The 15,860-nt window shown below is 43.1% G+C and overlaps 1 protein-coding gene across 1 annotated transcript in view; it reads right to left on the bottom strand.

Annotated features, from left to right (window-relative positions):
* Window positions 1-601: 601 nt before the first annotated feature.
* The window catches only part of LOC138957067 (Na(+)/citrate cotransporter-like), a 20,643-nt gene continuing 5,384 nt past the window's right edge, over window positions 602-15,860 (bottom strand). Inside the window, exons 5-14 of the mRNA XM_070328237.1 lie at window positions 14,941-15,037; window positions 13,578-13,799; window positions 12,087-12,215; window positions 10,677-10,769; window positions 9,234-9,338; window positions 7,705-7,802; window positions 5,443-5,561; window positions 4,783-4,944; window positions 2,961-3,098; window positions 602-1,302 (exon numbers count right to left, since the gene is read on the bottom strand). Coding sequence (XP_070184338.1) covers window positions 1,033-1,302; window positions 2,961-3,098; window positions 4,783-4,944; window positions 5,443-5,561; window positions 7,705-7,802; window positions 9,234-9,338; window positions 10,677-10,769; window positions 12,087-12,215; window positions 13,578-13,799; window positions 14,941-15,037 — 1,433 coding nt within the window. The 3' untranslated portion in view covers window positions 602-1,032. The remainder of the gene's footprint in view (window positions 1,303-2,960; window positions 3,099-4,782; window positions 4,945-5,442; window positions 5,562-7,704; window positions 7,803-9,233; window positions 9,339-10,676; window positions 10,770-12,086; window positions 12,216-13,577; window positions 13,800-14,940; window positions 15,038-15,860) is intronic.

Below are 15,860 nucleotides of genomic sequence, written 5' to 3'. Positions count from 1 at the left end.
AAATAAAATAAAATACTGAGAAAAGGTGTCAATAATTCGCATGCAGCATTAAGGGGTGTGTCTAAAACACGCGGGGACACGCGGGGACACACGGGGACACACGGGGATGGTGAATTAGCACGCCGGGACGTTATATAATAACATTCTGACTATCCTTTATGTATTTCTAAAAAACAAACTATATATATTTATTAACTTTTTTTTTTTTTTTTTTTTTTCTCAGAATGTTATAAAATAACGTCCCCCCGTGCTATTTCTCCGTCCCCGCGTGTCCCCGCGTGCAGTTAAACTGTCCCCGCGTGTCCCCGCGTGTCCCCGCGTGTCCCCGCGTGTACGCGGGGACACGCGGGGACACACGGGGACACACGGGGATGGTGAATTAGCACGCCGGGACGTTATATAATAACATTCTGACTATCCTTTATGTATTTCTAAAAAAAAAAAAAAAAATTTATTAACTTATTTCTTTATTAATTTTTTTTCTTTTTCAGAATGTTATAAAATAACGTCCCTCCGTGCTATTTCACCGTCCCCGCGTGTCCCCGCGTGCAGTTAAACTGTCCCCGCGTGTCCCCGCGTGTCCCCGCGTGTTTTAGTCACTGTCTAAAACACGCGGGGACACGCGGGGCACACACACACACAAGTGCGCCGATGCAAATTCTTATGCATTCACTCCCTCTCTTTCCCAAAATAAGAAGCTGCATGGTCGTCCTTTGAAGTTGAAAATGTGCATATTGTACCTGACCAACTACAAAGAAATATAGGAGCTGATGTGCGCCTGATATTTGGCCTATTTGCTTAATAGATTCTCCCATTACATCTTGAAAATTAGTTGACCAGAAACTTTGTTTAAAATCATGTTACATTATAAATCACAGTGTAAGCTAAAGGATTGAGGGTAGGGACCTTGGAGCACAAGTTTCACGAAATAATTCGAAGTCAGATGAAAGCTTTGCATAAACGAACTTTCAAAAAGCTATTCTAGAATGAACGTTTTATCCAACACTGTGTTTGCTAGTTCAACAACACATCTCAAAGACTGCCTGAAATGTTTAGCACAGAATACGCAGCGTTTGGCGTCTCACTAACATTTGAAAAGGCGGAAATGAAAGAATCTCCTCCCGTTGTGTAGTTGTAGAGTGCATCTGCACCTAAAGTTGTAGCCATGGAAGTCATGTTGGGTACAGCTGCACCGAAGCCTGGAGGCAGAGTGTCCAGTTTGAAGTAGGCCATGCCCCATGTGTTGGCGGCCAAACTGACCACTAACACACACACCACGTTCAGCACGGACCCTGCAATCACCTGTTGAGATGACCAGTGAACATACTTTTATCCATATGATTGTGATTGATGTATTATTGATGTCAGACAAAATAATGGCAATAACACCAAGTCGTGATATGTAACCACTTTGAAGATGAAATGACGTGTCAAGACAAGATGAAGTGTAAGCATCTCCTCCCCGAACACACACACACACACACACACACACACAAACACACACACACATAGATGCACACTCACACACACACACACACACACACAACACACACACACACACACACACACACACATACACACACACATCACACACACGCAAGCACACACACACACACACATACACACACACACACACACATCACACAAACACATCACACACACACAACACACACACATCACACACACACACACACACACACAACACACACACACACACACACACACACACACACACACACACACACATCACACACACACACACACACACACACACACACACACACACACACACACACAATGCGACAGGGAGGGAGAGAGAGATTGAGACAGAAACAGACGGACAGAGACACACAGACAGACAAGAGAGACGGATGTTGACAGGCAGATGATATACACATGTTAATTTGTGTTGTTAAGTTGTGAACTAGTGTTGATGAATAATAACAAAACAAAGCAAAAACAACTGTGTACAATCATGTGTGTGTTTTTATTTATTTTTATTTAGAGCATCTTCCTCATGCTTTGCTCGGAATACTATCTTGCTAAATTAAAAGAAGAAACAAGTCGCGTAAGGCGAAAATACAATATTTAGTCAAGTAGCTGTCGAACTCACAGAATGAAACTGAACGCAATGCAACGCAGCAAGACCGTAGCATCGTCAGTCCACCGCGCACGGCAAAGGCAGTGAAATTGACAAGAAGAGCGGGGTAGTACTTGCGCTGAGAAGGATAGCACGCTTTTCTGTACCTCTCTTCGTTTTAACTTTCTGAGCGTGTTTTTAATCCAAACATATCATATGTATATGTTTTTGGAATCAGGAACCAACAAGGAATAAGATGAAAGTGTTTTAAATTGATTTCGAAAAAAACATTTTGATAATAATTTTTATATATTTAATTTTCAGAGCTTGTTTTTAATCCAAATATAACATATTTATATGTTTTTGGAATCAGCGAATGATGGAGAATAAGATAAACGTAAATTTGGATCGTTTTATAAATTTTTATTTTTTTTTACAATTTTCAGATTTTTAATGACCAAAGTCATTAATTAATTTTTAAGCCACCAAGCTGAAATGCAATACCGAAGTCCGGGCTTCGTCGAAGATTACTTGACCAAAATTTTAACCAATTTGGTTGAAAAATGAGGGCGTGACAGTGCCGCCTCAACTTTCACGAAAAGCCGGATATGACGTCATCAAAGACATTTATCAAAAAAATGAAAAAAACGTTCGGGGATTTCATACCCAGGAACTCTCATGTCAAATTTCATAAAGATCGGTCCAGTAGTTTAGTCTGAATCGCTCTACACACACACACACACACACACACAGACAGGCACACACACACACACACACACACACGCACATACACCACGACCCTCGTTTCGATTCCCCCTCGATGTTAAAATATTTAGTCAAAACTTGACTAAATATAAAAAGAGACAGATGTACCCCTTACCATGTCCTTGACCTCCAGATGACCCGTAGCGAAGACAATGGTGTTGGGAGGCGTTGCCACTGGCAACATAAAGGCGAAGGACGCAGATATGGCGCAGGGGAATAGCAAGTACAGGGGGTTCATGTTGAGGTTCACCGCCTGAAAACCGAAGGGGTACACTTAATATAACCAGTGTGGCGGAGCAGAACACAATAAGACGATGTTCGGAAATAACTCTGTCGGTTTTGAAAGAGTTAATACCCTTGCTTTTGTTGAGAAAACTATTCCACATGACTTTATAGGCTAGTCACTCTGGCGGAGCAGAAAACATTTAGACGATGATGTTCGGAATTAACTGTGTCGGGTTTGTACGGGGTTTTGACAGATGTGATACAGGGCGGGGATGTAGCTCAGTCGGTAGCGCGCTGGATTTGTATCCAGTTGGCCGCTGCCAGCGTGAGTTCGTCCCCACGTTCGGCGAGAGATTTAGGCTATTTCTCAGAGTCAACTTTGTGTGCAGACTCTCCTCGGTGTCCGAACACCCCCGTGTGTACACGCAAACACAAGACCAAGTGCGCACGAAAAAGATCCTGTAATCCATGTCAGAGTTCGGTGGGTTATAGAAACACAAAAATACCCAGCATGCTTCCTCCGAAAACGGCGTATGTCTGCCTAAATGGCGGGGTAAAACACGGTCATACACGTAAAATTCCACTCGTGCAATAAACACGAGTGTACGTGGGAGTTTCAGCCCACGAACGCAGAAGAAGAAGAAGAAGAAAGATGTGATACGATTGCTTTTTGGGGGAACATTTTCAACATGACTTGAGGCTAGTCACTTTGGTGGACCAGAAAACAATAAGACGATGTTCGGTGATAACTCTGTTGAAATAGTTAATACCCTCGCTTTTGTTAGGCAAACTATTCTACGTGACCGTATAGGCTAGCCTCTAGCGAGGGGGGTGTCTGAAACACGTGGACAAGGAGCACGTGTGGAAAGTTTGCCGCAATAAAAGGAAGAGTCAGCACTGGTTCACAACTTATGCAAACCCGACAAAGTTATTTCCGACGTTCGTCCAGTGAGAAGTGATTGCCTTACCCAGGTTAAAACATATAATTAGTGCAGAGAATAGCACAACGTTGATCATGCGGTGGCGGCGTTCTTCGTATCCTCCGTTGCCATGGCAATGGTAACGCTGAGCACGTGCGATACAGCGGAGCCCCATATTAAGACCCCCCCCCCCCCAATTCAAGACTCCCTCCATTTTAAGACCTTTGATAAACTGTGTAAATGTACCACAAAAGACTCCCTCCTTTTTTAGGGCCTGATTTTCGCAAATGTTTGGAGTTCTTAAATGGGGAGTTGCGATGTTTAGTAAATCAACAAGGTTAGTTAGTTAGTTAGGTGTTGCTTTTTGGGTCCAGCGGACCATATAGGCCGAATCAGGACCCCGCACGTTTAACATTACACATATTTAAATTAAACCAATTTTAATAAACTAAAATCAACAAGGTAACTATGACGACTTTCACTAACAGTTTAACGACACACTCACCAGCTGACCCAAAATGGGCAACAGTTTAACGACACACTCACCAGCTGACCCAAAATGGGCAACAGTTCAACGACACACTCACCAGCTGACCCAAAATGAGCAACAGTTTAACGACACACTCACCAGCTGACCCAAAATGGGCAACAGTTTAACGACACACTCACCAGCTGACCCAAAATGGGCAACAGTTTAACGACACACTCACCAGCTGACCCAAAATGGGCAACAGTTTAACGACACACTCACCAGCTGACCCAAAATGGGCAACAGTTTAACGACACACTCACCAGCTGACCCAAAATGGGCAACAGCAGAGAGGCGGTGGCGGCGTTGCTCGTGACCTCCGTTGCCATGGCGATGATGGCGCAGAGCGCGAGCGAGAGTTGCCATGGAGCCAGGTACGCGAGCACTGTCAGCTCCTGTCCGATCCAGCGAGACAGGCCGGACACCTGCGAACAGCGGACATACACAAGAATAAAACAGATGGAAGAAACAATGCTTGTGTAAGGGATCGTTTACACCACCTTAACTAGATGATGTTCGTAAATAACTGTACTGTGTGTGTGTGTGTGTGTGTGTGTGTGTGTGTGTGTGTGTGTGTGTGTGTGTGTGTGTGTGTGTGAGTGTGTGTGTGCGCGCGTGTGTGTGTGTGTTTGTGTGTGAGTGTGTGTGTGTGTGTGTGTGTGTGTGTGGCCGTGTGGCTGTGTGTGTGTGTGTGTGTATGTGTGTGTGTGTGTGTGAGTGTGTGTGTGAGTGTGTGGGTGTGTGTGTGTGTGTGTTTGTGTGTGTGTGTGTGTGTGTGTGAGTATATGTGTGTATGTGTGTGTGTGTTGGTTTTGTGCATTGGTTTAATATGTGCGCGCGTGCGTGCGTGAGTGCGTTTTTGTTTTTTGTATAGTAACAACGACTGAATAACTGTCAGTACACCACAGGCAGTTCCACCTTACCTCACACGTGTGCGCCAAAGCGTACCCCCCGCCGAGCAGCACGAGCACCCCCCAAGGATAGTTGGTCTGCACTGTCTTCCAGTCCAGCACTGACCTCACCGGGCGAGGTTTGACTCCGCCTGCAATGCTTACACGTCATTTAAAGGGGCACACACACACACACACACACACACACATGTGTTTTTTTATATTTTGTTTTATATATAACACAGAAAGTCAACAAACACAATCAGGACTTAAAAAAGAAGTGTCTACAAAAATTGAGATGTATTATGCTGACGTCAAACGACGAACATCTGAGAAACTTGGGTATCAAAACGAGTTAATCATGCACCGTCTTCCTTTATCAGAATCACCCTTTTTTGACACTCTGTTTGTCAGGCGAATCAGCACTGATTTTAACACACACGAACAAGCAAAAATAAAGGAACAGAACCCTTCGGACAAAAAGTGTAATCAAAGTGAACACGGTTGTTTCCCTTTATTACCCAGTCCGGTGGCTATGCACAAACGTGGTTGCATAAATTATTTTCAAAATCCTTTCCCGAGAAAAGCGAGGTTAGATACTTCTTATTTACGAATAACTTCCATATTTGGGGAGCAACAATAAAACACAGTTTCGCCGGCCTTTAGTGTATGCACGCCTTATCTAACAGACAGACTTGAGGCATAACAGATGCCGTGAAGAAGCTGCACTAAACCCACTACCCATGTGCTGTCCACTGCTCACTATGTTGGGTTGTTCAGAGCTAATCGTGCATAAAGAACCTTTGGTTAATTCACCAGTGTCAACTGTCAAAGTCAAATTCTGCAATAGCTTTGCGCGCATCTAAGTCACTGTCCGCTTAATTCTTGACAACCATCCTATGCCTGTTCTGCTCTCTTGTGGTTTAGTTTCGTCCGGTCTTCGAACAAACTCAACCACTTACTCACCCACCCACTCATCCACCCACTCACGCGCGCACTCACTCACTCACTCACTCACTCACACTCACTCACTCACTCACTCACTCATTCACCCACTCACTCACTCTCTCACTGACCCACTCACTCACCCATTCACTCACTCACCCACCCACCCACTCACTCACTCACCCACTCACTCACTCACTCACTCACTCACTCACTCACTCACTCGCCCACTCACTCACTCACTTACTCACCCTCTCACTCACCCACTCACTCACTCACCCACTCACTCACCCACTCAACCACTCACTCACCCACTCACCCACTCACTCACTCACTCACTCTCACTCACTCACTTACTCACACTCACTCACTCACTCATTCACTCACTCACTCACTCACTCACGCACGCACGCACGCACCATAACACTCACTCACTGACTCACTCAATCACTCACTCACTCACCCACTCACTCATTCACTCACTCACCCACCCACCCACTCACTTACCCACTAACTCACTCACTCTCCCACCCACTAACTCACTCACTCTCCCACCCACTAACTCACTCACTCTCCCACCCACTCGCCCACTCACTCACTCCCTCACCCACTCACTCACCTACTCACTCACTCAACCACTAACTCACTAATTTACCCACTCACTCACTCACTCAACCACTCACTCACTCACTCACCCACTCACTCACTCACTCACTCACTCACTCACTCACCCACTCAATCACCCACTCACTCACTCACTCACTCACTCACTCAATAACTCACTCACTCAATCACTCACCCACTCACTCAATCACCCACTCACTCACTCAACCGCTCACTCACTCACCCACTCATTCACTCACCCACTCACCCGCTCACTCAATCACCCACTCACCCGCTCACTCAATCACCCACTCACTCACTCACTCACTCACTCACCCACTCACTCAATCACCCACTCACTCACTCAATCAACCACTCACTCAAGTCACTCACCCACTCAACAACTCACCCACTCAACAACTCACCCACTCACTCAATCACTCACCCACTCACTCACTCACTCAATCACTCACCCACTCACTCAATCACTCACCCACTCACTCAACAACTCACCCACTCACTCAATCACTCACCCACTCACTCACCCACTCTCTTAACTCTCTTAATCACTCGTGTATCATTGTTTCACTAAGGGGACTAACTGACTCGATTACTAGCGAACTAAGTAGCAACATTTCTACCAAACTAACCAATGAACGAACAGTCAAAGTAACTAGCTAACTGACATACCGCGTTTAAGTGACTTGCTTACTGACTGACTGACCAGATGATGACGTTCCCACTCACCGGCATGCCGTTTCCAGAAAAAGACCTGCGGACACTCAGCGGGGAAAACGAACAGCGACAAGGCAATCAAAATGGCCGCAGCTGAATCGCCAACAAATCTGTCAGAGTTGAGCATAATAATGAAACACAACACCAAGACAAGCGGTTAATTGCTGAAAATATATTTTGTCCAAAAAAACCCCATCTTTTTACATGACATGTCCAATCAATGAGCACGCCAGAGAAAAAGCTACAGCGTGTTTGCAGTCACTCGTGTTTTCCATGTTTATGTTAAATGAAAATGGACATTCACGTTTTCTTATCTTTAAGGATGTGCTTGGGTGCATATCGTATCAATAAAACAGCTTTGAATACAATGTTTTGTTTCTGACAGCAATTTTTATTTAGATATCTTTAAATACGGGCACTGTGAGCAGCTATATTTTCAACAAGATGAATACCCGCTTCGCCGGGTACGGCTTCGCCGGGAAGAAGTAGAACCGAATACCGGCTTTGCCGGATGTACGCCGGCTTCGCCGGCGCACCGCACGAAGGAAGGGAGATAAACGCGCAAAACACTGGAGAAGATAAGGAAGAGTAATACCCGGGTTCGCCGGGACAATGACCTTCTAAAAATAGTAACGGGAATATGGATTGAGCGTTGTCGACAGTGACCTTCTAAAAATAGTAACGGGGATATGGATTGACGCCACACGAAGGAAGGGAGATAAACGCAAAACACTGGAAAAGATAAGGAAGAGTTACTGGGAATGGATCTGGGAAGATGAACAGAAAAACCAAAATCGGTTCAGCGCTGCTGAGAGCACGTGTTGAAAATTCTCATCGACCAGGTTGTGTCCGGGGTCTACCTGAATATGCCCACCAAATTTGAAGCAGATCCATCGAGAACTTTGGCCGTGCATCGCGAACACACACACACACAGACACAAGTCGTATATATATATAGATAGATGATCACGTTAAGGCAGCAAGAAGCTAAATATAGGAGGTACATGTAAGACACCAACTTTAGTTACATTGTGCATTTTGGGAACCTGTTTAAGTGATATTTCTAGGCCTACTACCCTTTTTCGTGTCATGAAGACCGTAGCTTTTGAGTGTTATGAGTGGAAAACATATGCTGTAGCTATTTAACCAGTGTAAGTTGGTCCGGTTAACACAGGAAATTCATGCTGTAGCATAGAGGGGTTGGGGGAATGGCTACCAATCTGTGTTTGACACGATATCCATGAGTGTTTTACAGAGTGTTAGCTTCTAACGGTCCTGCACGGACGGAAGTAATCGTATGCATGCGTACATCTAAAAATCCTTGTACCTCGCAGTGGGATATATACAACGTAACACACGCTGTTTTGTACCACCTCAGTGTCGTACCTCTATACAAAACGCTGTGATGATTGTATACATTAAGATTTGAACTTACAAAAAACGCAAAATGAAAAAAAAATCAGTTTGTATTAATGGATAACCAAACGAATGTGTAGATGTAAACGTTTCCCCAACAAAGTAGCCTATATGTCCACACTTACTTTGGTGGGAACAGTGATCCCCATCCGGGCACCATGGGGGGGTTTCTTGACAGCCACAAGCAGACGAGAACAATAAAATGTCCCATTACAACTTTCTCCGCAAAACTGAAAATAAAATAAAATCCAAAACTTTGCGTTTCTGTGGCAAAAATACAACAACAAACAAACAAACACAATACATGAATGTGGATATGTCTTTGCTACTGGAATTCTCTCGCGTCTAAACTCTCTCAATACAACGTCAGAGACAGTGAAACATTGTGTAATTCTTAAGACAAAATGCACAGAAAAAATACCACCAAATGGAGAGAAAAAATACTTTAGATAATAATGATAATAATAATAATAATAATAATAATAATAATAATAATAATAATAATAATAATAATAATAAAGTGTATTTATATTGCGCCTATCCCTTACAAAAAACAAAAATATTTGGCTCAAAGCGCATTACAACATGGGTAGGGACTTGGTACAATCAAGTCTGACAAATACAATAACACAATATACAGTCGGTCTCTTGGGTAAAAATGGGAAAAGCAGCTTCGACATTTAAACACTGCTACTAAAAAATCCTCTAACAATGCATACTGCTTTATTAGGAATTAGAAAAGGTTCTTATGATAAAACTATCTAGCGAACGACGAAGAAGAAGAAGAATAAAACTATCAATGTCAATGTATAACAAGTCATTCAACGTAAATGGCCAAAGAACATTATCAAAGCAATGCTAATAAAACAGTTATACTCAATGGCTAATAACGAGGCAGAACTAAATAGTATCGACACAAGATTAAAACAAAACATATTCCTGGAGACACATTTATACATGTATCAAATAATCAATATACAAAATACAGCCCTCGCACACTCGCACACACACAGATAAATATTAAACAAAATCATACGCAAAACAAGCCAATTAGCAACATCAACAGAATAATAAGGAAACCTACTGCTTCTGCTTACTTACAATGAAAGGCTAGGTGATGATATGCACAATCAGGTATGCTGCCTGGACGTAAGGCAGTTTTGACTTCTCCAGTTTTACGCCATGATTTCGACACCTTAAAACTGTTTCTAAACCAGGAACGTCATTAGTAATTAACATCTTTAGTGAGGATTATCTGATTTCCGGATAAAAGCCAAATACTTGAGTGTGTCAAACCAGCTTATTGGTATAAGTATAGTGATGATGATGATGATGATGATGATGATGATGATAATGATGATGATGATGATGATGATGATGATGATGATGATGATGATGACGACGACCACGACGATGACGATGACGATGGTGGTATTTAAATTTCTAGAATTCGTCCTTATAATGTTAATAACACCACCAGGGTGTGTCCCGTCAGAGGCTGTGCTCTGCTTCCTTGGCTCTTTCTTTTCCAGGTAGTATATTACCCCCTAAGTAAATACGAGACTTACGAAACAGGTCCAAGTTTCTGGTATTCGCGTAGTATGGTCTCCTTGACCAGTGCGTCCTTGACCTTGTCCCGTTGCCGTCGTCTGATCCATTCTCTGGCCAAGCAAGCAAACAATATATGAGTGGTGCACACCTGTTTTACACATAGACACGGATATGAATTCCAGGCCATCCACACATGTCAGTGTAGCGACATAACTTTGTCCAAAATTATCCGATTTTGAAAAAACAATCACGCATTTTTACCATGTAAAAGTTTGCAAAAATCTCAGCTGCCCTGCAAAAAGGTTTTGTAGTAAGCCTACGTATTCTTTATTTTTTTTAATTGTTTTTTTCATTTTCATTACTTTATTGTCCCATCGCTGGGAAATTCGGGTCGCTTCCTCCCAGTGGAAAGCTAGCAGCAACGGAGTCGCGCTACCCAGGTGTCTGCGTGTTTAGGTGTATTCAGCCACCTGCACTTATGGCAGAATGACCAAGGTCTTTTACGTGCAATTGTGATGACACGGGGGTGGGACATGGCTTCCGTCTCTGGGTCTGCACATAAAGTTGACCCGTGTCCGTCCTGGCCCGGATTCGAACCTGCGACCTTCCGATCACACGTCCAGTGCTCTACCAACTGAGCTACTTGCAAAATGAGTACATACTGATCCAGGGAAGTAGCCACCTTTCAGTGTGGTTGTAGGTAAAACATCGTTTCCAAACTAAGTACATACTGACTTAGAGACGTAGCCATCTTTAACCATGGTGATGGGTAAACCAACATTTGCCAACTAAGTCCATACTGATCTTGGAAAGTAGCCACATTTTATCAAAGTTACAGGTGAACCAACATTTGCAAACTAAGTTCATATTGACTTGGGTAAGTAGCCACCTGTTATCATAGATATAGGTAAGAGAGCATTTGCAAACTAAGTCTAACATACTCACCTAGGGAAGGTAGGTTCTCATAGCTAGAGTACTTTCATCAGGTATGGACTTTGTTTTCAAACTTTGTTTTACCTATGAAAGTCATAGGTAAAACACCTTTGCAAACTAAGTCCATACTGACTTAGGGAAGTGGTCACCTTAATTCATAGTTATAGGTAAAGCAACATTTACAAAGTTCATTCTGAAGGTATAAAATATAACTAAAGGTAAAATCAAACCACAACAAACTGGCCAAAAATCTCTGCTGATCTACAAAAAGAGTCTTGTATGGGATGTTAGTAAGCCGTTACCCTACGTATACTTAAAGCAACATTAATGTGCAAAATGAGTCCTTACGGATCTAGGGAAGTAGGCACCTTTAATTCATAGTTATAGGTAAAGCAACATTATTTTACAGACAAAGTTCATACTGAAGTTATGCGCATATAACTAAAGGTAAAATTAAAACACAACGTTCGCAAAGTGACGAAGCCCACACTGACTTTGGTCCAAAGAAGAGCAGGGTGAGCCACAGCCAGGCCAGGATGACACAGATGACGGAGCCAGGGAGCGCGAAGATCATCCACGTCGTGAAGTTCACACCCGAGTCCAGCCCGTACTCCTGGAACAACCTTCAACACACAACACACCAGCACCAACACTTGGTTTAAACTAGACTTTATTTAATGTTTTTATCATGACATGAACAATTTACATGGCAATTAGGATTTCTAACTCAAGCATAGTGCTTATTTTAAGCAATCCTAGTGAAAACATGACAGTGGAAAGCATCAACACTTGCTTTATGAAATTGGTTTGGAAAGCAATTAGTAATATGTGACCCTCCACCACGGAATGAGTCGCATATTGTCACCTTTGCATGATTTTCATATTTTTACATTTTCCTAAAGAGTTTTTAATGCTCTATCTAGTGGTGAAAACCGTTTTAGAAAAGAGCAAAAACTTGTTTGAGTTATAAGCCTGTGACTAAGGTGACCCTCACACTGTTACCAGACACCCCCCGGACAGAGCAGAACCGGTGACATGCGACTCATTCCGTGGTGGAGGGTCACATATGACATTTGTTCGGGTCATGTAATATGAGCTTTTGCGTGAGTTCGTGTCCCTACGTTTCATTCCTATTACTACTTTTTGATGATTTATGTGTATACAATCTTGTTTTGGAAATTAACTAAGTTACCAACGTGCGGTATGCGCGTGACACGTAGGTAATCACCCCAACGCACGCAGCAACACACACACACACACACACACACACACACACACACACACACACAGACACACAGACACACACACACACACACACACACACACACGACATACACACGCACACGCACACACACACACACACACACACACACACACACACACACTAACACAAAACACACACACACAAACACACACACACACAAATACATACACACATACACACACACACACGCATACACGCACCCCCCCACACACACACACAAACACACACACACAAACACAAACACACACACGCACACACACGCACACATAGGCACACCCACCCACACATTCCCACACACAGACACACACACACACACACACACACACACACACACACACACACAAATACACGAACACACACACACACACACACACACACGCATACACGCACCCCCCACACACTCAAACACACACACACACACACGCACACACACCACATACACACACACACACAAATGCACAAACACACACATACACGCACCCACACATACACACACACCCACCCACACACTCACACACACACACACACACACACACACATATATATACATGCACCCACACATACACACACACTCATAGCAACCCAGTACATGTAAATCACCAAAATTAGGTCAAAACAAGTTTTGCATAATTATGCTCATTCCTGGCCTTACCCTGGATAAAGAATAATTTACACATGTTGTGCTCACTCACGGGAGAACAAACTATTTGATTATGCTCACCCCTGGGCCTGACCCTGCATAATGAGGTTGGTGGAGGTCCCAGATAAAGATCCTGTACCGCCGATGTTGGCTGCGTAAGCCACACATAGTGACATCCCTTTGCACATTCGCCGGTAGTCGGCAGCCGACGTGGTGGGGGACAGTTTGGTATCCAGTTCCTGCTCTTCCTCAATTGTTATTTTGTCATCGTCATTTTTGACGTGGGTTGCACGCATGCCTGATCTATCCATGAAAAACAGATTTTTTTAATTTTTAATTTTAAATAAAAAAATTGAATGATTGCTATAAGTGTCAAATAGTACAAAAAGTACACATACATACATGTATGAAGCACACAACAACAACAAAAGTCGTGTGGTGGCCCTGTGGGTACAGCACTGCACTACAATCCTCCGGTCAAAGGTTCAACCACAGGACAGGACAAATGTGACCCTCCACCACGAAATGAGTCGCATGTCACCTCGCGCGGTTCTGCGCTAGGCTTAATATAAGTCCGGGGAGTGCCTTGTAACAGTGTGAGGGTCACCTTAGTCACAGGCTTATAACTCAAACAGTTTTCGCTCTTTTCTAAAACGGTTTTCACCACTGGATAGAGCATAAAAAACTCTTTAGGAAAATGTAAAAATATGAAAATCATGCAAAGGTGACATGCGACTCATTTCGTGGTGGAGGGTCACAAATACGTGTCAACGTTAGATGATGGCTCAGAGACGGTGTCCATGTCCAACCGTGGCCCGTCGCGATATAACCCTTCGTTGTTGAAAACGACGTTAAACACCAAAGAAAGAAAGAAAGAAAGAAAGTCCAACCGTGGCACGTAAAGACCTCTATCATGATTATACCTAATCACGCACGCTGTTGTGGCTAGCATTCCCCTTCGAGCAAGCGATCCGAATTTCCCAGCAATAACGTATGAAACAAAAATGGAAAGAAATGCTTATATAGAAGAATGTGCACTTATTATTATTGAGGCTTAATGTCCTGTGATTTCTGAAAGGAACATGTTCTGCTTGCTTATCGTACATTCAACACCCACTATCGCAGTTGCCCTGCTAAGCAGATAAGAAGATATACACATCAGAACATGATATTATAGCCTAACAATCAGTGACACAAATTAAAAAAAGAAAGCAGGATTGATGGTTTGGACATAGGGATCAGGACCAAAATGTCATTCTTGCAAGTCTGGCATGGCGTAGATTTTCTCTTCCCGTCAGATCCTGATTGCAAATGATGATGGCTTCTTTATCGAAATATGTTTATTGTTTGTTTGTTTGTTTGTTTGTTTCTTTCTTTCTTTCTCGAAGTGTTTTGTTTTGGTTAGCAATGTTAAAATCATTACGCTTTGTGTTTACACACTTACTTTTTACTGTTACTTGTAGCTCGGGCGTCTTTGTTCCGCTCCGCTGTTTTGGAAGTGCCAATCTTCATATTAACAGCTTGCTGCGCTGCTTTGCTAGCTTGGATGAAGACAGGAAAGACATCATCAAACCCTTACGATTCCAACATCTGAATTCAAGCGAAGCAAAGCTCAAACCTGGCATCACTTGGCTTACTCAAGACATTTTCAGTTAAAGCCAAAACTAAGAAATCTAAAAGTAGAACGGACGGCGCTGAAAGTCTGACTCAGGTCGGTTGAACATTCTCACATCAATTTGTTTGTGGACTTCTCATGCTCACGGTAATTGTCTTTACTTTTTTAAATCAGTCGAAAATCCTAAATCCAAAAACAAATAGACGGCCAACGTTCTAACATTCAGAATAAAAATACAAGCAAGGTATCAAATAACCAAAGGGAAGTAATCGCTCTTAATGCATACGACATGTGTAATAGAGTAAGCGAGAGTTGTACAGAACCTTTTCTCCTGGCACCTGAGAGAATAACAAGCATTGAAATCAGCAAGCGACTTTCATCCTCTTTTAAGCAAGGTATGTTAAAGGAACGTCTGATTGTGACAACATAAAACGGTACGGTCACTGACCTTCGATCCAGCGTTGTTTTAAGTGGACAGACAGACACACACTTGTAATAATCAAAATAAACCTAGCTGACAAATTGTCCAAAAGCTCGTTTGGAAGACACAGTCTCGCTTATGTCTTCCGAGCGAGCTTCTGGTCACGTCTCACTTGTGTCTCCCGAACGAGCTTCTGGTCAAGTCTCACTTGTGTCTTCCGAACGAGCTTCTGGTCAAGTCTCACTTGTGTCTTCCGAACGAGCTTCTGGTCACGTCTCACTTGTGTCTTCCGAACGAGCTTCTGGTCAAGTCTCACTTGTGTCTTCCG

The sequence above is a fragment of the Littorina saxatilis genome, unplaced genomic scaffold, assembly GCF_037325665.1.
Source record: "Littorina saxatilis isolate snail1 unplaced genomic scaffold, US_GU_Lsax_2.0 scaffold_588, whole genome shotgun sequence".
NCBI classification, from domain to species: domain Eukaryota; kingdom Metazoa; phylum Mollusca; class Gastropoda; order Littorinimorpha; family Littorinidae; genus Littorina; species Littorina saxatilis.
The sequence above is the reverse complement of the archived record's forward strand: the minus strand, read 5'-3'. Positions and strand labels throughout refer to the sequence as shown.